Genomic DNA, 20,162 nt, shown 5'->3' on the forward strand with positions numbered 1-20,162 from the left:
GCTCAGCCCAGCCGTGGAGCAGGGCACAGCGGGGGAGCCATGATAGGCACTTCCATTCATCAAGCTGTTTGGACCATTCACAACAAAGGAGAGAGCAGCGTGTAAGTTAAGGATACAACTTATTTTATAGACTTTTATATCTGTTTTAACTTTCCTGCTTTCTTGGGGATGGGGCAGGCTACATTCTATTTATTACAACAAACCCTCAGCAAGTATTTGTAGAGTCAGTGACTTCTGAAATATTAGATAAGAACTATCTATTTTTTATGAATTACATAGCAATTTTATATTTGCATTTTGGGTTCAAAAAGAAAATGGCTACACTTCAGGAAAAAACTTGTATAACTTCTACTTATGAAAAAAAAAATATTCAGACTTGACAGAATGCTGCCTGGCAGATCAGAATTCAAACCCATTTACCTGTCCCAGCTAGAAAGGCAGACTTTGAGCTCTGCTACTGGGATTCAAAATTATTTTAAAATTTTAGAACTTATTTAATATACATATATTGAGGATATTTATATATTTAAGAACGTATCATTCCCTGAAGCCCACATGCACAATTGCTGCAAATCTAATAAATATCTTGAGATTGGATGCAAATTCATTTGGGAGGCAGAATGTTTCCTTAATGCCAACACGTCCCTTTAATGTATTTGGATCCAGATGTTTCGACCTCATTTGCTGGAGTGGATGCAGCATTAGTCTGTCAAGTTCCCTGCTGTTTGCCATTATTTAGTATTGTTAGAGTCTGTAAGCTTGCACGCTCATTGGGAGAGCTGAAGAAAGGATTTAAACTGGAAAAGGTACCACCAAGCTGTGGCCCTTGTCCAGAATTCCTCAGGTTAAAAACAACAAAACAGGGACTTCCCTGGTGGTCCCGAGGTTAAGAACCTGCCTTGCAGGGACAGGAGGGCAGGAAGGAGAGGGACAGGGAAAGACTGAGAAAGAAGGGGAGAAGGAGGGAAGGAGAGAGAGAGAGAGACACACACAGCTCCAGGCTCCCTGCGCCTCAAGGACAGACCCCGCACGATGCAGGGGAGGCACCTGGTGCAGCCAGGAGCCAGACGAAATATTTTCAAAATCCTTAAAAAAAAAAGTGACTATAATAAAGTGTTAGAGTACTAAAATTACAAAGCAGCCCCGTTGGACTTCCCTGGTGGGCCAGTGGTTAAAGCTCCGTGTTCCTACTGTGGGGGGCCCGGGTTCGGCCCCTGGCCGGGGAACTAGACCCCACACGCGGCGCAGCACAGCCTAAGGAGCTAAGAGCAGTCCTGCTGCTAACTACAAGGTCCCCCGCACACGAATACCAGATCCTCACCAGGGGCCGGTCTCTCCTTCTGGGAAGCGTCCAACAAACTTCGGACACGCAAATTCTCCAACTCTGACAAATTACATAAATCGTGTTTTCTAAGGTAACAGGGACCACACAGCTGTGCTCAAAGACCCTTCATGGCGCTGTGCCAACCTCGCAGCCTTCTGTCTGCTCTGCAGATTGTTAAAGTCCCTCTCTGCTTCAGCAGTAACCGTTTCCTAAAAAACAGCTGGGCTGCGTGGGGTTTCCCTCACACTGACAGACCTGTCTCAGTACTCCTAAAGTAGGGAGTCACAGGTCTGCTTTCGTGTGTGATCACAGGGTAAACCTTGGACTTCGCGGCACCCCAGTTCTCAGAGTGGTGACGTGCTCCGAGGTTTAGTGCTGACCGCTTTTCTGTATGTGGGTGTCTTTACAGATACCGCTTAGGGGCAGAGCTCTGGCCCTTGGGAATACCACGCGAGTGTTCATGAGCAGAGGCAAGATCAGTGATGCACTTTAAATCTACGTTTTCCTGCTTTTAATGGAGAAGGAAATGGCAACCCACTCCAGTATTCTTTACCTGGAAAATCCCATGGACAGAGGAGCCTGGAAGGCTATACAGTTCATGTGGTTGCAAAGAGTCAGACACGACCGAGCAATTTTCACTTTCTTCCTAGTTTTAAAGGCATAGAAATTTAATGGTCATTGTTTTATTTCAGATTTTTATGTCCAGATTCATATATGAAATGGGCTTATACTTTTTCTTATACTATTGATCTTAGAATTAAGAATACCATCGTGGAGTGATTTTAATATCTTTTCTTATTTTTATGTTTTCTTAAACCATTTGAAAATACAGAGTACCACCAGTCCCTGGAAGTTTAGTGAAATATATGCACAACCTTCTGGGTCTGTATTCTTTGGAGAGTTGGATAAAGGGCAAGGAGTTATGGATACCATTTTAATTTTATGGGCTCTGGTTTTGTTTTCTTTCCCTTTGTGCACCAGAGATTTTAGTATTTTTTTCTAAAAGTTTGTATAATCTAATTTTTGTTGTGTAGTTGCCAATAACACTTTTCACTCATTCTTAAATTCCTTATGAAACAGTTCATGTGTGTGAACAAGGAGTTGTACATTGCAGCTCTTTGAAGTCACGTGCTTACCACTCCTGCATCTGAGGCCCACCATTTGCATTTAGGGGTCCCTCAACTATGTAAATAGGAATGCCTAAAACATACCAGGTGTTATCTTGCATTTTCACATATTTTGGCATAAAAGTATTCATAGTATTTTCTGATTAATTTCTGCTGCAACTTTAGCTGTACCCACTTTTCCTTTTCTGTCTCACACACATGACCAACCTTCACAGAAATGGGTATATTTTTCACTTTTGGCAGAGTTTACCGTGTGGTCTTCTGTGCTGTCTGTTATGAGTTTCTGTGTTGTCCCCTCCCTTTTCTCTCTGGGCTTGTTGTCACTGTGCTGATGTCAGTCACGCGCTCAGCGGCGCCTCCTTCCCAACAGACCACTGGCTGTTCAGAGCATCCTGCCTCACTGGCTGGGCTTTAAACAGTTACATGTTTAAAATTAACCTTGAAAATAAATATTTAGGTCTGTAATTTTTCTCTAAAAATGCCACTTTCACTGCATCCACTAATTTTCATGAAATTTTAAATCAATTTTAAGCTATTTATGTATTTCCTGAAAGTGGCATGTAAGCAGAACTAAGAATAAGTTTATATTTTACTTTATCGGGTGAAAAAAGATTGTGGTCTACTGTGCAAACTTCCAGTCTTGAACAGAACAAATAAGAGACATCTCTGTCATTAATAAAAGTGAACCCCAGAAACTCCCAAGGTGGAGCCGGAGGCCTCTGTGTGTTCAGATACAGAAGGTCAGCTCTGCTGCGCACTTTCTCTGGCTCTGCTCCTGGCAAACATGAGGCAGAAGTGCATTCATAAGGATAAACTCCAGACAGGAGTCTGTGTTCATTAATGACATGATACTGTGTGTACCGCAGAGAAACCTAGAAAGTGTGGAACAAAGAAAGTGATTCAGATACGGCACTTAAAACCAAGGGGACTCATGCTTTAATAGTCACGGAAGTCACAAAGGAAGGCCAAGTGCCTTAGCAATCTCAGTAAAAATACGAAGTTCTTTTTACATGGTAAATTTCATAATATAAAAAGTTTAATGCCATCTGGAAACTGTCATTTACAAAAAAGAAAAGTCCACATAGGCCAAGGATGGCTAACACTGCATACGGGGCATGAGTGCCACGTGGGGAAGGCGTGTGAAGAGGGGAGCCGTGGCCACGTGTGTCCTTCCACGCGGCATCCCTGAAGGACCTGGCACAAACGGGGGCCCAGTTCACAAAGCACATGTACAAGTTCTTTTAGGTAAAAGAACAAAATATGTGATGAAAATTACACAATTTTCACATTCTGCCTAAAGCAAGCCCGATTATCGTGTGGTGTTTTTTTTTTCCCAGCCTGAACTGAAACCAGCGAAGTGAAGGTTCTCCTTGTGGTGGCGGGGGTGCGGGACAGGGCATCACTGTTGGGCACCCGCGGCGGTGACCACCTGCCGGCTTCCCCTGGACAGCCAAGCAGATACGGACATGTGTTCGGTGGCATGTGGGCCAGGGGGCTGTTGCGAGTGGGTGGAGGCGAGAACGTTCTCGTTTCTCTGCATACCGATACCAAACGCATCAGAATGCAAGCTTGAGTGGCTCACTGTGTCTTGGTAAGTGGACTCTGTTAAGGTGAGTGAAGTGTGAAGAGTTCCCTGCGTGGCCCACTGGTGAGAAGTAAGATCTGCTGCCTTGCTTTGTGGTCACACCAGGGTTTGCAGGAGAGGGAGGTTTTATTGCTTGCGCAGTTGCATCTGATGGAGCAGAATAGGGGCAGGGGTCCCAGTTTCCTGAGCTGAAAAAAGTCCTTCCAGTGCTGTCTGCATAGTGACCCAGCGACCCCTTCCACATGGGGCGGGGAGCCAAGGACTCCTCTGGGGCCGGTCCCTTCCCTCCACAGGGCTCAGGTTCCCACACATCCCGTCAGTTCTGTCCACTGCCTGACATCCGCTTTCCCTAGACTGCAGAAACAAAACGTTACGCCAGTTGCGTTTTCTGCCATCTGGACCAGGAGTCAGCAAAATGTTTTCATAAGAAGCGAGATATTTTAGGCTTTGTGGACCAAGAGGTAAAAATCACAATATTATGTAGATATTTATATTAATATTTTAAAATGCAAACTCCATTCCTAGCTCATGGCTGTGAAAATCCAGGCCTCTGGTCAGATTTAGCCTGGAGGTCATTTGCCAACCCCTGATCTGTACAAAGAAATCTGAAAATTATACAATCACATAATTTTTAAGTGCATCCTTTTTTCAGGGAAGCCTAAAAAATTCACTTTGATTTTACATCCATTTAACTTGAATAGAAAGCACCAAGACTGACAGCAAACAGAAGTGGCAATTGGTCTTGATTTTATCATCTTTGCTTTCCTTCATTGAAGCCGATATCCAGGACCAAAAAAAAAAAATCATATATTCCATTTGGCTTTTGAACATGAAACCTACAACAGCAAATGTACTTAGACTAAAACCAAGTTAGGGTCCACAAGCCCTCCTAGCTGGCTTGGTAACCAGGAGAAGCGGTCTGGGTGGTAGGGGGCTGTGCTGGAGGCGGGCACCCGGGGCCAGAGCACAGACCGGCCTTTCCTCCAGGGCTCCTTGGCACTTGGGAAAGAGGCTCAGAGGTGCTGAGAAAGGACGAGCCTAACTACATGCATGCGGATTCAGAAATTCACTTTTGAGGTTTGTTTCCTGTTACTGAGGACCTGATTTTGCTATCTAAATGCACAGTGCTATAAACTTGGCTTTCATTTGCTACACTGGTACTTTTATTACCATTTACAAAAGACATAAAGACAGCCTCATAGTTGCTTGCCTCTTGATAAAAGTATTTCTCTTCCCAGTGTTGGGATCAGGGTTAGGATGGGAGGGACTTCCTTGCTTTTGTCAACATGGCTGTTGGGTTAAACACAGAAAGCTTCTGTGACACAGCTCAAGAGAGTAAGACAGGTTGAGTGTATATTATCTTTCTCTCTTTCCAGAGCACAGTGCGGAATAGGCAGGTGGTCAGTGTGTGTGAATAAAGTGAGACCTCCCCAAGGTTAACACCCCCGGGGCCTCCCTGCGGCTGGTGTCCCGGGACGAGAGGCTGCTGCCTTCGTGGGATAGACCTTCCCAGTGAGGAGGTAGTAGGATTTCCACTTGAGAATTACCTAAAAGTGGCCTAAACTTAGCACTAACATGATTTTCAGCATTTCATTTCCTTATAAGGTAAGTTAATGGTTACCCCTACCTAGACTGTTGTTTTGTCTTGTCCTGGCTGGCAGCAGTATCAGGGAGCTATCATGGCTGTAGCAAGAGTCCCGTGTCCTCCCTGTTGAGCAGTGACTCAGATGCAGACGTCTCAGCAGACAGCCCCTGCTTCTGCGGCCGTGGACAGTAAGGGCCTGTCCTCAGACCGCGAGCCAGGGCCCCAGTCACACCGAGACGGGGTCACATGCGATTAACGGGTGGGAGGCGCCGGGAACCTGGCAGCAGACGTAGGTAGAAGAGGTGTGTTAGCAGCCTGGAGTTGGGAAAAGATGATAAAACTAAGCAGGAAGTAAAGGGAATAGGAGCTGGAAGGCTCGATTCTGGTTAAATCTAGATAGCCATAGGATTTTTTTTTTTTTTGCTGTTTTTTTCTTCTCTTATAAGGAAACTGAATAATTTCAAACTCCCCCCCAAAACTTGATAATTACGTATTGATGACTGTTCAAAATCTGACATTTTAAAAAACTTCTTGAGCTTTTAAAAATAATAGCTATAAATGCAAAGTACTATTGATAACAAAACCAAGTTGTTTATCCACGTACAAAAAAGGTCAGTAAGGTTTTAAAAGCACAAAGTTGCATTTTAAATCACAATTGCATAGTTCTAAAATGCCTGGATGTGAGTTACGTAAATTTTTAAGAAACTTCAAGTTTGGTTGACCGCGGGGCTCCAAGGACATTGGTAGAGCTCAGGAGAACAGAGGTGAGGACGGAAGCACTATTTCCAGGTGAATTATTGCATCGGTTCTATGATGTTACAGTACCGTGAGACCAGAATTGCTACAATTTAATTACAAATCATTGGCATTTTTAAAACCAGTATCCTGTTTTTTGGCTACTATAATAACACTTTCATGTAGAATTCAACTTAGATTTTATGTATCCCACCCCCAACCAGCACCTGAAAGCCTTACAAAAGCTCTGTATTCTGTGTATAAAAGGTACTGCATATACACCTCCTAGCAAAATATGTACTCCCTCTCCTCCCCCACCCCAGAACCTTGACCATTTTTGTACAAAAGTCCTGTTGAAGAATCGCATCAAAGATGAGAAGAGGGAGCTTACAGGTAAACATTTGGTGATGTGTGTAGAAAATTCCATGAGCATCCTGTACCAGCCCCACAGAATTCCTGGCTTTTGGGGAATCTGCCCAGAGTCCCCGGGGACCACCAGCGGGCCGGCAGTGCATGCTCACGCAGGGGCAGCCAAGTGAATGCGGGGAGCCGGCTGGGCCGCTGCGCTCCGGGTTAGTGTCGGTGGGTATAAAAGATGCTTTAGCATTTAGAGGAAGGAAAAAATCTTCCTGGGGACAGAAACTTGTAGCCGTTTCCAGAAGGAAGTCTCAAAGAGCGCGCGGGCGCCGGGGCGGGTGGGCGCGCGGGCAGCGGCAGCGTGCTCAGCGAGGTGGTCTGCGTGCGCCAGTGTCCGTTGGGCGGGGCTTTGGGGGGTGTCTCTTCGCGGCGCTGCAAAGACAGCTCCTTGAGTTCCAGCTTGTCTGCGCCCTCCTCCTTCTTGCTGTGCCGAGGTGACAAATTCAATAGGCTGAGGACATCTCTCTTGGAAGTCATGGTCCCAGGGGCCCCCCGGAATATTTTCATCGGTCCCGTGGAGTGCTGGGGTGTGCTCTGCCAGAACATCTTCAGGTTGTGGACCGCCTGCACCTTCTCGTCAATGGCCGCCATCTTCAGCTTGTCGAGGTCGGGGTGGTCGGCGGGGCTGGATCGCGCGGAGCCCGCAGAGGAGTAGGAGAGAGCCGGGGACGGTGCGCTTCCCGCGGGAGACTGGTGGCCTGAGCTGGGGGACATGTTCCTTGGAGATTTGGAGATGTGAGCGCTGTAGGGGGAGCTGGGGTACTTCAGCTTGAAGAGAGGCTGGTCGCTCAGGGAGGTCTGCGAGTCGGAGCCGGGCGACGGCCGGCCACTGTGCTGGCTCGGGCTGTCTTTGGCGGACGCCTCGGAGGCGGTGGGGCTGCTGTACCCCGAGCTCACCTTGGGGAGGGAGGAGCTCCTGGCTGGGGGCTTTGGTTTGATGGAGACCGGCGAGGACGACGGCTGGCTCTTCTGGTGGGAGAGGGCAGGCCTGCTGAAGGCGCTTGTTTCTGACGCTCGGAAGACGGCGGCGCTGCTGGGCACGGAGACGCCATCCTCAGCACTGGAGCCCTGACCGCCGCCCCGCTGGAGACGCTCCACCGCCAGGAGGTGGCTCTGTGTCTCCTCGAGAATCTTCTGTGCCAGCTCTTGAGGGTCAAGCTTCGGGTTGCTTTCTTCTTGGGATTTCACGGTACTATCTGTTTCTGTGCTCGACTGGTCTGATTCTCCCGTGTCTGAACTGGCTAGTTTTCCCACTTTCTGGAAGGGTGAGTTTGGGCTGGGAATCAGAGTCATTTTAACAGGAGAGTTTGGAGTGCTTATGCTCCCCTTGGAGCTCACCGAGACTTTGACACTGCCCGCTGTCCCGACGCGGGACTGCTTGTGGTCGGGCGAGAAGCCTGTCGGTGGGTCTTCCTGGGAGGCCGCCAAGGGCTCCGTGCTGATGATAGAGAACCCCTCATACTCCTCCTCATCCTTGGCGCCTGCAGGGCGGGTGGGCGGGGACAGTGGGCTCCGAGGCAGGGTGGCAAGCGGTGGGTAGGCATTCTTGGACCGCTCGTAGTCCTGCCGTCCCCGAGGGACTGCGCCTTCTGACCCCCCGTCAGGCTTGGAGACGAAGCTCATGGAGGAGGCGATGGAGCTCAGGCTGTACACGGAGATGGCGTCTGAGGCTATGCTCTCCGCCCCAGTCGGGGAGAAAGGAGGGTGCTGGTAGCCCAGGGGCAGAGCATTGGAGACAGACTGGGCTGAGGCCAGCGACTCCAGGGAGGACGAGCTGTCCAGGCTGAGGCGCTTGGGTAGCTCGGTGGAATCTATGACAGAGGAGCACAGTTAGCATTCTCTATGCTGTTGACTTCTTTCACAAGCATCCTTATATGCATAGAAGCTAGAATTATAACACAAGCTGAATTTGTCTCAAGCCTGGAAAACAGTCCTGTGGGAAAGGTAAGTCTCACACTGGGGACAGAAATAGGAGAGGCCTCCGGCGCCGCAGGCCTGCCCTCACTTGCTCCCTGTCTCCTGAGGCCCTGTGGCCACCCCCTCCCCCCACCCGCTCTGGCACCCCTGCCTGAACCCTCACCCACCATCCCTTCCAGCTGCAGCTGCATCGCTCCACATCCCAGCACCCTCCTCCCCACCTGCTCAGAACCCACTCCAGCAAGCTTTTGTCTCCCCAGCTCATGTAAAGGTCGCCAGTGGCCACCACCAAACCTGGCGTTCACTGCCTGCTTCTGCACAGATCACACCCGGCTCTTTGGGACTGAGCCTTCCCTGGCCCTGCCTCATCTGTGACCTTGACCCGGGGAGGGCCCACAGGACAGTCTTGTTTGCCTGAGACCTGTGCGCATGTTAAGTCTCCAATCTGGACTCATCTAACCAGCTGCCTATGAACGTGTCCAGGAGGGGACTCAGACCCAGGCCTTGTGCCACCTTCACTATCTCAGGGAAGACAGCCCATGCTGGCAGCCGTCACCTCTGACCCCTCTCTCTGAGCATGTTCGTCAGCAGGCTTTGCTGTTTCCATCAAGCCCTGACAACATCAGCGCCAGCATTCAGCCTCACTCGGCCCCTTGAGGAGGGCAAGCTTGCCCCAGGGTCTGAAAACCGCCCCACAGGCCCAGCTCTGGGTGACGCCCCTCCCCCAATGCCACCTGCACTTGCTTGTCCCTTGATTTCCTCGTCTGACATACATTGCATGTGTGCACGTCATAAGGTGAGGTCCAGCAGAACAGGGAGCTTGTTTTCTTCAGCGTTCCCTAACATACAGCAGATATTCGCTCACTTAATTCTTCCCCTTCCCAAACCATCCCCAGGGCCGTGCCCCATAGCTCCTGGGAGCCACTCGGCACGGTGCCGCGAGGAGCTCTTACCAAAGAGCGCGAGCAGGGCCTGGAGCGCAAAGTGCATGGTCCGTCGATTGGCTTGTTTTCCGGTTTTCAGGATTACTTCCTCCTGCCCCACCTCACAGAGATCAAAACCTACAGAAACAAAGAGCATAAACACCTGCTTCCTTGGGGAAGATTCCCGGTCCTGAAAAGGATGTGCACTCCAGGGCTTCTCACACCATCCTGGGGAACCTGTGCAGAACCCCCTCACACACGCGCAGGGGGCTCACCTGCCCCACCCTCTCCAGAGAGGAGGGTGGGAGTAGTAAGGCTCATTGAAACTTGTCTCCATTCTTTTGCAGAACAGTTCACTTAAAGAAGACTGGCTCCTCCGTTTGCTGGATATTTAAAGCTGGTGCAGGAGAAGGTGGGAGCTTTGCAAGGACAGTGTCTCTGCGCGTGGGCAGGGTCTGCCCCAAGGGCCCTGAGACAAGCTTCTCTGATGCTGCAGAATCTGCTCTGGGCTGGAGCGCCCAGCAGGGACTTGCTCCGCCCTGCCAGAGCCCACAGGAAGCAGCCCCGAGTCTAATAAGACCCAGCGCGGGCACAACAAAGGCCGGGCGGCTGCCTAACGAGCTGTTGCCAAAGCACTCAAGACTCATTGGGGCCATGACAGAGGCAGCCAGCGCATCTCCTGGGGAAGAGAACAGGAGGAAGAGGCCCCACACAGACGCCGTGGCCAGCGCTGGATCCGCAGACAGTGCCAGCACGTAAGGAGTTAGGGCCTAAGGGGCTCGGCTCAGAACGTCTTCACTTAACCTCCCAGCAGATCACTGAGCTCTGCTTTGAACAGTGTGGACACTTGGGGCTGGCGGCAGCCTGGGGCTCCCAGGCCCTTTTCCGCCTCACCTCGGTGTTCCCACAGCAGGGACCCCAGCGCCAGACAAGAAACCTGTCTTTTTTATTCTTGTAATTACTGTGTTGGGTCTGACATTATCATTCCTTTGGGAACTGGACTCAATAGAGGTGCCTTGTACTTAGCATTCTGGTTGCTATTGGACATTTTCCCCTCTGAACTCAAAAATAAACAGTCCCTGAAAACAACAGGAAGGTCTCAGAGAACTCAGCACTTAGAGGATTCTAACTAAAACGTTATTAGTTACTCATTTTCTATCAAAGGGACTTGAACTGGTTGTCCCAGCAGAACTGAGTTCTCTAAATAAGCCACAGCTGTGACTTGCTGAGGGCTGGAGGGAGCACTTCTCCCCAGGCTCAGAACAAAGGACTTAAAGATTAGAAGTATGTGCACGTGACTCGCCCTTGAGGATCAGCGGGAGGAGCGGCAGCAGCACAGCCTGTCCCGGAAGGACCTTAGCTCCAGCCTCGCCGTACCTGCGGCCTCACACAAGCGAGACCCATCCTGGTGTGGAGCTGGTCCTTCTCACCGCTGCTGCACTTGCTCATGACTGTGCTTACTAGATATAAATGTGCTATGTATACCAAGAAGGCTATGTTTTAAGTCCACAAGAAACAAGCATATAATAAAAATCATTAAAGATGTCAGAGTACCTACTGCCAGGGGATTTGGAGCCCCTGCGGGGTTGTGTGGGTTCCCTCTTTGCCTCCAAAGACAGGTGGAGGCCCCCAAGTTGAGGCGGGCTGGGAAAAGTCATTCAAATGGGCTAGAAAAGGTGCCCAGGCTTCCCGAGCGGAAGGAACATTCCCACAAGGCATCAGATCCCCACTCCCCCATACTAAAAACAAGGGACCTCCCATCAGCGTCTCAACCCTGGGATCTGCCTCCGTGTCCCCTGCCCGGCCTAAGGCTCTGGGCCCACGCTCCTGCCCCTTTCTGTGACCCTGCTGCTTCTGTCTGTGCCGGGGTGCCTCACTTCTGAGCCGCTCACCTTAGACTGTGTCTTTCTACGTGTCTGTCTGTCTGTCTGCCCTGCTCTGGTATGAAAGCACTAATAAGAGCAGGGCCTTTCGTCCTGTGTTCACTGCTGCCTCCCCCATGCCTGCGACAGGATGGCAGAGCCTCTCAGGGTGATTTAGCAGCAGATGCACCTGCGGTGAGGAGACAGCAGTGTTGCTGGGAGCCGCCTCGACTGGCTCACAATGCTGAAGGAGGATCTTGCAACAGGCCTTCTGTGGTCAGAGGCAGTTTCAATTGTATTTCTTTCTCTGCCAAGCCTGAGTAGCCAGTGATAGAGCCCAGTGTTGAAATCTGGAGTTTTCTTTCGGCTGTAATCATGGCTTGACTCCCAGCAATGCTGCAATCAAGCAGATTCATCTTAACACGATGACTCCAAGTGAGAGGAGGAAATCATCATGTAGGGGATGGGATACAGCCGGAAGGCCACCTGGGAACTGTGCTGAGGCACTAGTCTTCACATTAGCTACTGAGTAATAAACACTAAAACACCACTTAAGACTCCTAAGAGTCTACCAGCTTCACCCAACAGACACTAGGAGAACAGATTAAAAAAAAAAGGTGGAAGGAGCGGAGCCCCTTCGCGGACATGGGCCTACCTAGAGCCGCCAGGAACTCGTGACAGCCGGGGAGCCGCCACAGCTGGACGCTGATGGACACCTGGATGGGCGCCGCGGCGAAGTCCTGCTCCTTCTCGCCGGCCTGCAGCTGCACCAGCACCTGGTGGAGCTGAGCGGGGAGAGCGTCAGCCTGCGCGTCCGGCCCCGGGGCTCGGCCCAAGCTACCCGCGTGCCGCCTGTCACTGGCATGGCTAACGACCTCCTGTGTGCGCAGCACCTGAAGTTCTTTTCACGGGGCCTCTGTGCCTGCTGCCCTCTGTCCTCTCTGTGGGAGCGTGAGGCCCGGCACGGGCAGGGTTTCTGCTTCGGGCCTTGGCTCAGAGCACAGGCTGGGGGGGGGGGGCTTGGGGCGAGAGGAGGGGCGGGGGGCTCCCAGACACCTGCTGAGTGTGAGCACTCCCCCCGGGGCAGGCCAGCAGTTCTGAGGGAACTTGAAAGGTCAGATCCAGAGCAGAGCGGGAGCCGGAAAGGGAGCCAGAGCCAAGGGTCGGGGCAGATGCCTGAGCCAGCAGCACAGGGCCGGGGCGGGCGGGTCGAGGGGCTCACCTGACCGCAGTGCTACTTAGAGTGGTACTCACCATTCCAACCATATTTTTAACAGCCTTCGGCCAGCAGAGTATAAGAAAAAGAAAGAAAGAGAAAGAGAAGAGTTTAGACTCAAGCACAGGTTGTTACGCACCACAAGCTGATCACTGCTGTGGGAAGCGCCACGCGGGCCGGCTCTGGGCCGGCGGGAGCGGAGAGGAGCGAGAGGCAGCAGGGACACAGGAGAAGGCGCAGCCACACCCGCCACACGCCCCGGGGGTCGCCGCCTGCCCTTCTGCGCCCAGAGGGGGGACGGCACTGCGGCCTTGTGGCCACGCTAAAGCAGAGTCTCCAGTTCGAGCGGCTCAGAGGCGCCTGCCGTCCCAGGGCAAAGAGAGCATTCGGGGAGCCACCAAAAGCAAGAGAGTAAGCAGTTGGCTCCAGATGCTCAGCCTCACCCTGCACACACGCCTTTTCTCTTGGAAGAGCACAGGCTTGTAGCCCTGAAGTGTCTTCCTGATTCTCCCCAACAAGCAGATCCTAACGCTTATTACAAAATGAGCAGAAACTCAAGATCAGTGAGCTATGTTCCGAATCTGGGTGGAAACCACCACCCAGGCAGCAGGGGGAGAGGCACCAGAGCTGAACCCTTGACGGAGCAGCTTATTTCCACGTATAAACAGTTCCACTAAAATGAAATCTGCTGATAAATACCTAATAACGTATATTACTTTGTCAAATTATTACACTTCAGAAAACTGCTCTGTCCTCTTCAGGGGTCACCATGCTGTCACCAGGGGCTTGTTCCAGACCCTCACGGGCCAAGAGGAAGATCTGAAGCTCAGTGGCCAAGTCAAGGATGGCCTACATGATGCCAAGGGCTAGAATCCTCCAGGTCTCTAAATTAGATCTACCTTCTCCTAAAAGAAAGCACTTCATGAAAAACCTGCTAAGCAGTATCTCCCACGAGAGGTGACTCTGTGTTCACCACTGCCTCAGCAGTGGCTTTATTCCAGGCAGGGGTCACGCTCTGATCTGATAATAAGTACGGGATCGCCTGCTGGCTTGGGGTGCTGGTGGTCAGGGGTGCCCAGTGCAAGAGGCCACTGGATGCAGAGGTCAGGAAGAGCCCTGAGACCACAGGGGACTGGGGCCCCTTGGGCGTCCTCTGAGGCCCTAGCGCTGCTGGCACTCAGCGCCCAGCTCCTCCGTGCCGGCCGATCTACCCCGGCGCTCGCCTCTCCCTCTCATCCCGAGGGCTGAGCTTCCTGTCAGGGTCGGAGCTCTGTCCCCCCAGTGCGGCCCAGCTCCTGGGCTCCGCTTCCTGCTGGACTCACCCGGCTGATGAGCTGCTCGCCCGTCTCTGAGGCCGTGATGAGTTTGCAGAGGGCTTGGAGGGCAGGGTTGGGCAGACCTACGGCAAGGAGAAGGCGGGCGTCATCTGGAGGGGCATGCTGCACCCCATCTGCACCTTCCCAGAGGAACACTCCCCGAATGCTCAGCTTTGCTCCCATCTTCAAAAGCTCAGCACAGCCAGACAGTGTGACCAAGTCCCACCTGGATGGTCTCTGAGAAGGGCAGCTGGAGGCTGCACCTGGTCACTCAGGCAGCGTCACCCCCCACCAAACAGTGCACGAATGGGAGCCCTGTGACCGTGTCATTCCGGGTTCTGCGACAGGGCTCTGTCAGGCCCGAAGCTGCCGACGAGACAGAGCGGCTGCTGTCAGCAAGGGGCAGAGCTGGGGGCACAGAGGGGTCTGGCGGGGACCACGGCCCCCACCCCGCGCGTGCTGCCGGCCGCGGCTCACCCAGCAGGGACTGGATGCTGCTGCTGCACTGCTGCAGCCGCTCGCCCGGGTCGGAGGTCGGGAAGAAGACGGCCGCTGGCAGACCGCTGGCCGGGGGGTCCAGCCGGAAGCCCACGGCGGTGAGGAGGGCCTGCCAGCCGGGGATGCCGCCCACTTTGTTCTCCACGCTCTGCTGCGACGTGTACATGGCGTTGCGCTGCCCGTTCTGAATGCGCTGCAGGGACTTCTCCACCTGCAGGGGAGGGGGGTGAGGCGCCGCTCTAGGCGGGGGTGGGGACCCCAGTTTCTCTCCAGGTGGCTTTGGGGAAACACACGGCAGCAGCCAGCACCTCGCAAGGGAGGGGCCGCCACTCTCAGAGCCAGCGAGGGCTGGGGGCTCCGAAGGGTCCTGTGCCTTCCCTAACATGGCTCCAGGCTCTGGGTGCCTCCACGCACACAGGAGATCTGTCTGGAAAACCCATCTCCTGCCCCACACCCTGCAGGGCTGACTGCCCATCACCAGGACAAACCCTCAGGATCCCGCACACACACGAGGCAGTGCCCTCACTGGGCCTGTCTCCCAGGCCTCCAACTCCTCTGCCTGCAGCACTGACCTCTGGACCCTGCCCCACACATTCCGGGGCCGCCAGGTAACAACTGGCCCCTCAGCTCTCCAGGAGCCTCCACGGCGCCTGCAGCAGCCGCACACTTTGCCTCGGCTGCTTGTCTCCTGAGACATCCCCTGCCCTGCACCACTGGAGGGGACAGAGCACTGTCCAGGATGTCCCTAGAGTAAAAGCCGCGGATGCTGGGGGATTGCCTGCTTGTCCCGTCGTCAGGACTCCGTGCTTCCACAGCCTTGGGCCCAGGGTCAACCCCTGGTGAAGGCCCGAAGATCCCAGGAGCCGTGCAGCACGACAAAAACTTAAGATAAAAATAGACAGCATCACATCTAGCGGGCACCCTGGGTGTGCTCAAGTGTTAAGCCTTTGCCAGGTAAGCCTACTTTTAGGAACTTAGCCTGGACAGTTGTGTTTCAGAAGTCCAAACTATAGGGGATTCCCTGTAGTTAGGGCTCTGTGCTCCCACTGCAGGGGCACGGGTTCAATCCCTTGTCAGGGAAGTGACGCATGCCGCATGGTGCAGCCAAAAATGAAAAACCCCGGGACGCTGGCGGCTGACATCACAGGTAGGAGGACACGTGAGTTCCCGGGCAGGACAGGTGGGCAGCCAGCTGCTGTCTCTCAGGCTGGGCGGGCCCTGGAGACACTGTCTGCTAGGTAGGTGTCCTACACTCATCCCCAAAGATGAAGCTGAGAAAGAGGCGAGAACCCTGGATGCACTTGAGGGGCCCTGAGGCTGGATTCCGGCCCCGGGAGGCAGCGCCAGCACCTCCAGTAGGAAGGGGGCACCGCCTGCCAGAGTCCGGGTGCTGAGCAACTTAAGGGTACGTTCACTTGCAGGCACAGGTTAAAACCAGCTGAGAAGGTCTCCCCCAAATTCTCAAAGCATGTGAGTGCGTCTACCCAGTGGGGTGGGGGTGCTTCCTTGTGTCTGGCCTGAGAGCTGTTGGAGGTCAGCCTCCAGCAGTTTTATTCACATATACTGACTTCTTTAAAGCCTGAGAAAACCTTCAGACAGACCTGAGTAAGAAGCGTCTGTGGCTGACTCGTCACTGGAGTCTGCCAAGGCTGTGCCCACCCCAGGACCCCTGGAGAAGCCCTTGCCAGCTCTTCCCTCCTGAGCACCTCTGAGCTGCCAGGTGGCCATGGGGGTACTGTGGGCCTTGGATTGGTAAAGAGCTTGGATGTGGTGGGGACTTCCCTGGGGGCTCAGTGGTAAAGAGTCTGCCTGCCACCCCTGGCTTGGGACGACCCCCTGGAGGAAGAAATGACAACCCACGCCTGAGAAACCCCGTGAACAGAGGAGCTGGGGGGCTGCAGTCCCTCGGGCCACAAAGAGCCGGACACGACAGTGACTAAGCTAACAGCAATGGACGCAGTGTGGGCTGCCGCCGTGTGTGGACAGGGCCTGGTCTTTCTGGCAGAATTCCAAGGAGGCTAAGCATTCTAAATTATTTGAAACTGCCTCTAGGTTACCAAGATGAAGAGGTGGAACAAGTTTCATGTCACTGGCTTGGTTTACCCCCTTTCAGTTCTGTAGCTAAGGGCATGGGGACTCTGACTGTGTCCTCGCCAAGAGCAGAGCCAGGCTGGAACTCTCCCAGCTGACTTTAGGGAGAGGCCAGTGTGCTCTGATTATAACCAGCTCTCGGCTACTGGGACCCTGTGGGGTGCCAGCCTCTCACCTTTTCTCTAGCCCTCAAGGTAACCTTGAAAAGGTACATTTTTATCCCCTTCCACTCACAGCTGAGGCTCAGAGAGCAAGGCCAAGTGCCCAAAGCCACATGGCTGGAAATGGCTGTGGTCAGGCTTTAAGCCAGAATCCCGCTCGGCCCGAGTGACAAAGCCCCCTCCATCTGCTCGCCCCCTGCCCCCGCTGCCGCGGGATCCCCAGCCTCATCGCATCCTCACCCCCATCCTCATCCTCATCCCCAGCACCGCAGCCGCTTCCCCGAGGGCCCCGCGCCCCTCACCAGGTGCAGCAGCACTCGCAGGGCGTCCCGCGCGCGCTCCGGGTGCTGGAGGATCTCGGTGAGGGCCTGACCGATGAGCGAGGAGGGGCTGTTGAGCTTCACGTCGCTGCCGATAAGCATGAACCCTGTGAGGACACAGAGGCACCTCAGGGCTGTCCGTCCCCAGCCCAGCTCGTTCACAGAGAGCGAGCAGGGCCTGCCCGGATAGCTGCTGCAGGGGCTGGACCGGGGCAGCTGCTCACTGGGCAGCTTGACACACCCCTGCCCCCACCCTAAGAAGCGACACTGTTTCATCACTCCGCGGGTGAAGGTGCTCTGCTGGGCAGGCTGCTCAGGGAGGTGCCCCTGCGCTCCTGCTGTGCTGAGCAAGCCCGGAAGAGGCCCTCCGCTGGCTCAGCCCCCATCCCGAGGAACCATCTGCCCTTTTTCCCTGAAATTCACCGGCATCTGCTGGGAAGGAGGGATGCTGTGCTGGACTCCTCAGGTCACCAGAGGAGGGGACAGGAGGCGGTTCTCCCCTAGACAAGCAAACGGGGCCTGGGCTGGGGGAGCCACACGTCCGCCCTCCTGCCCCACGGCTGCTTCCCCAGCGCCCACTTCTGTGAGCAGGGCCTGTGCCTAGGCGAGGCAGCTCAGAGCAGCTCTGGGAGCGCTAGGTCCTGCCCCGAGTAACGGGGACAAGGCCTTCTGAGAATGAATGCACCAAGGCTGTTTTTAAGGCTAACAGGGCAGCATCATTAAACCCCATTTCCCCCACAACAACGTTGGCTTTTCTACTGTCGCTGAAACTAAGCTGACAAACCGCCCCTTGCACGGGCATCCTGACACGTGGGGAGGGTCCTGTCAGGACTACGGCCAAGCGCAGGGCTCGTCCCCACAAGCCCTGTAGCACCTTCTGTGGGACCATGTGGGGGCCATTTTTAAACAGAAATGAATGGTGTAATTTTTTGCCATTAGAACAATAAAGTATAAATGTTTGAGAACAGTATTTTTGGTGTTCCTGTTTTAGGCATCACTACAGCATGGGTAGGATTGTGGCTCAGCTGGTAAAGAATCTGCTTGCAATGTGGGAGACCTGAGTTCAATCCCTGGGTCGAGAAGATCCCCTGGAGAAAGGAAAGGCTACCCATTCCAGTGTTCTGGCCTGGAGGATTCCATGGACTGTATCGCCCACGGGGTCGCAAAGAGTCGGACATAATAGAGCGATTTTCACAGCTACAACACCGCTCAGGTCACACAGCCCAACACGGAGCTGGACTGAACCCAAGTGCCCTGACGACCAAACCTCAGGCCTTTCTATGGCGCTGACTGCTCCTTCCTACGTCTAGGGGTCACAGGAAGGCTGTAAATGGGGCCCCCAGCACACACTCGACACTCACACTGCTGCTCCCTGCTCAAGAGACCACTTTCCTACCAGAGGAGTCAGGGCTGACTTGGCAGCAGGCCAGAGTGTCAGCCAGGGGACTCTCCTGGAGCCTCTGCACTGTCCTCCCCAGAACCACCCAGCCCTCTGACAGGCGCCCGAGCGCCCCACCACCACCCCCGAGCCTCTGACAGCTCCCGAGCCCCTACCTGCCCAGTTGGAGGGGTGTGAGAAGGCCTTGCTGCTCTGCACCACCTTCATGGCCTCGCCCAGCGCCGCGCTGGCCTTCAGGCCGTTCAGCAGGGACGAGTACAGGGCGTGCAGGAACATCTTGGAAGCGGCCACAGGCACGGGCCACAGAGACACGAGGACACACTGCGCGCCAGCCGCCAGGAAGGCCCGCGTCAGCGCCACCACCCCGTCGGCCGTGATCTTGCCACTGGACTCCTGGGAGGAGCCGAGCACCACCAGCTTGACGGGCAGCCGCAGGTCCAGGACGTCGGCGGCCGTGAGCAGCAACTCCTGCAGCGGCGGGCAGTCCGAGAGGCTCTCGCCGTCGCTGGCATCGTCCTGCACCCGCAGGGACTCGGGAATGGTGTAGGGGTGGCCGAAGGAGCTCTTGCCGCCCCCAGGGGTGCCGTCCACGCTGGGTGTGAGGACCAGGGCCGACAGTTTCCAAGAGATGTGGGTGGCGAAGTGCACGCACTCGGCCTGCGTCAGGGCGCTCACGACACGCTCCTTGGTGGCCACGCTGCCCACCAGCGGCTGGCAGCCCAGCAGCTCGGACACCATGTAGACCTCCTCCTCGGCCGCCGGCATCGGGCCCCACAGCCACCTGTCCATCACCGCTGACGGCAGCTTGGGGTTGCCGACCACCGCCGCCATGGACGTGGAGCTGGAGTAGGCGGGTGGGCTCTTCCTCAGCTGAGACTAGGAGAGGAGGAAAGGCGGGCGCGCCCGTCAGGGCTTCCCCGGGCGCTCGGACGCCCGCTCAGGTGGGGCCCACCTGTCCTCCTGGTAACCTCATTCACTCCACTTTTCAATACCTTCCTGACAGAGGGCACGTCTGGCTGAGAATCACACCTGCTGTGACAAGCTCTTGAGAACAACCAGACTAGACAGGTGGTCGGAAAACCCCATGCTGTTTGTCAGGCCCTGGGGGCGGGCGGTGGGGGAAGCAGGGGCAGGGTGTGCGGGGCGGTGCCAGGTCGCCTGCCCCACACCTCCCTCCCACAGGTCCCCCTGCAAACCCTTCAGTAAGGGGGAACCGATGCCACAGGGGCTTCAGGGGTGGCTTTGTTTAAACCTGCAGAAAGCAAGTCACTCTCAAGGGAAATAGGGCCAAATTAAGTCCTTTAGAGGCACTACCACTGAAAAGATTACAGCCCCTTCAAAAGAGAAACCTCCCTGAATTATAAAATCAGCATAAAGAAGCCCAACAAAGTTCTGATTTCACCCCACAATGCCTTCTGATGTTTTGAGGGGACACATCAAGTGTCAAACTATTTCAAAATAATTTTCTGGTGCTTCCACCTGGTGCTGCCTTCAACTCTGGGAGAGAGCAAGGCCTATGGGGAGCCTGTGGGAGGCAGGACTCCTCCCTGGCTCACCTCTGCCAGCTGGGTGCCCCGCAGCAGGAGGGGTCGGCCCTCAGGCCGGATGCACACAGCTTGCTCACCGACAGGATTCAGCCAACCGTGGGCATGAGGAAAACTTGGAGAAAATAATTTCTTTCTCCTT

At 54.3% G+C, this 20,162-nt stretch overlaps 1 protein-coding gene across 5 annotated transcripts in view; it reads right to left on the bottom strand.

Moving 5' to 3' along the window:
• Positions 1-3,364: 3,364 nt before the first annotated feature.
• The window catches only part of TTC28 (tetratricopeptide repeat domain 28), a 563,147-nt gene continuing 546,349 nt past the window's right edge, over positions 3,365-20,162 (bottom strand). For 4 of the 5 annotated variants that reach the window (XM_020876676.2, XM_070475505.1, XM_070475506.1 and 1 more), the window contains 8 exons: positions 18,632-19,352; positions 17,060-17,184; positions 14,485-14,716; positions 14,014-14,090; positions 12,730-12,753; positions 12,131-12,260; positions 9,644-9,751; positions 3,365-8,584 (listed from right to left, as the gene is read on the bottom strand). In XM_020876676.2, coding sequence (XP_020732335.2) covers positions 6,957-8,584; positions 9,644-9,751; positions 12,131-12,260; positions 12,730-12,753; positions 14,014-14,090; positions 14,485-14,716; positions 17,060-17,184; positions 18,632-19,352 — 3,045 coding nt within the window. In that variant the 3' untranslated portion in view covers positions 3,365-6,956. The remainder of the gene's footprint in view (positions 8,585-9,643; positions 9,752-12,130; positions 12,261-12,729; positions 12,754-14,013; positions 14,091-14,484; positions 14,717-17,059; positions 17,185-18,631; positions 19,353-20,162) is intronic. The other variant, XM_070475504.1, reaches the window with a different exon arrangement.

The sequence above is a fragment of the Odocoileus virginianus genome, chromosome 12, assembly GCF_023699985.2.
Source record: "Odocoileus virginianus isolate 20LAN1187 ecotype Illinois chromosome 12, Ovbor_1.2, whole genome shotgun sequence".
Classification (NCBI taxonomy): domain Eukaryota; kingdom Metazoa; phylum Chordata; class Mammalia; order Artiodactyla; family Cervidae; genus Odocoileus; species Odocoileus virginianus.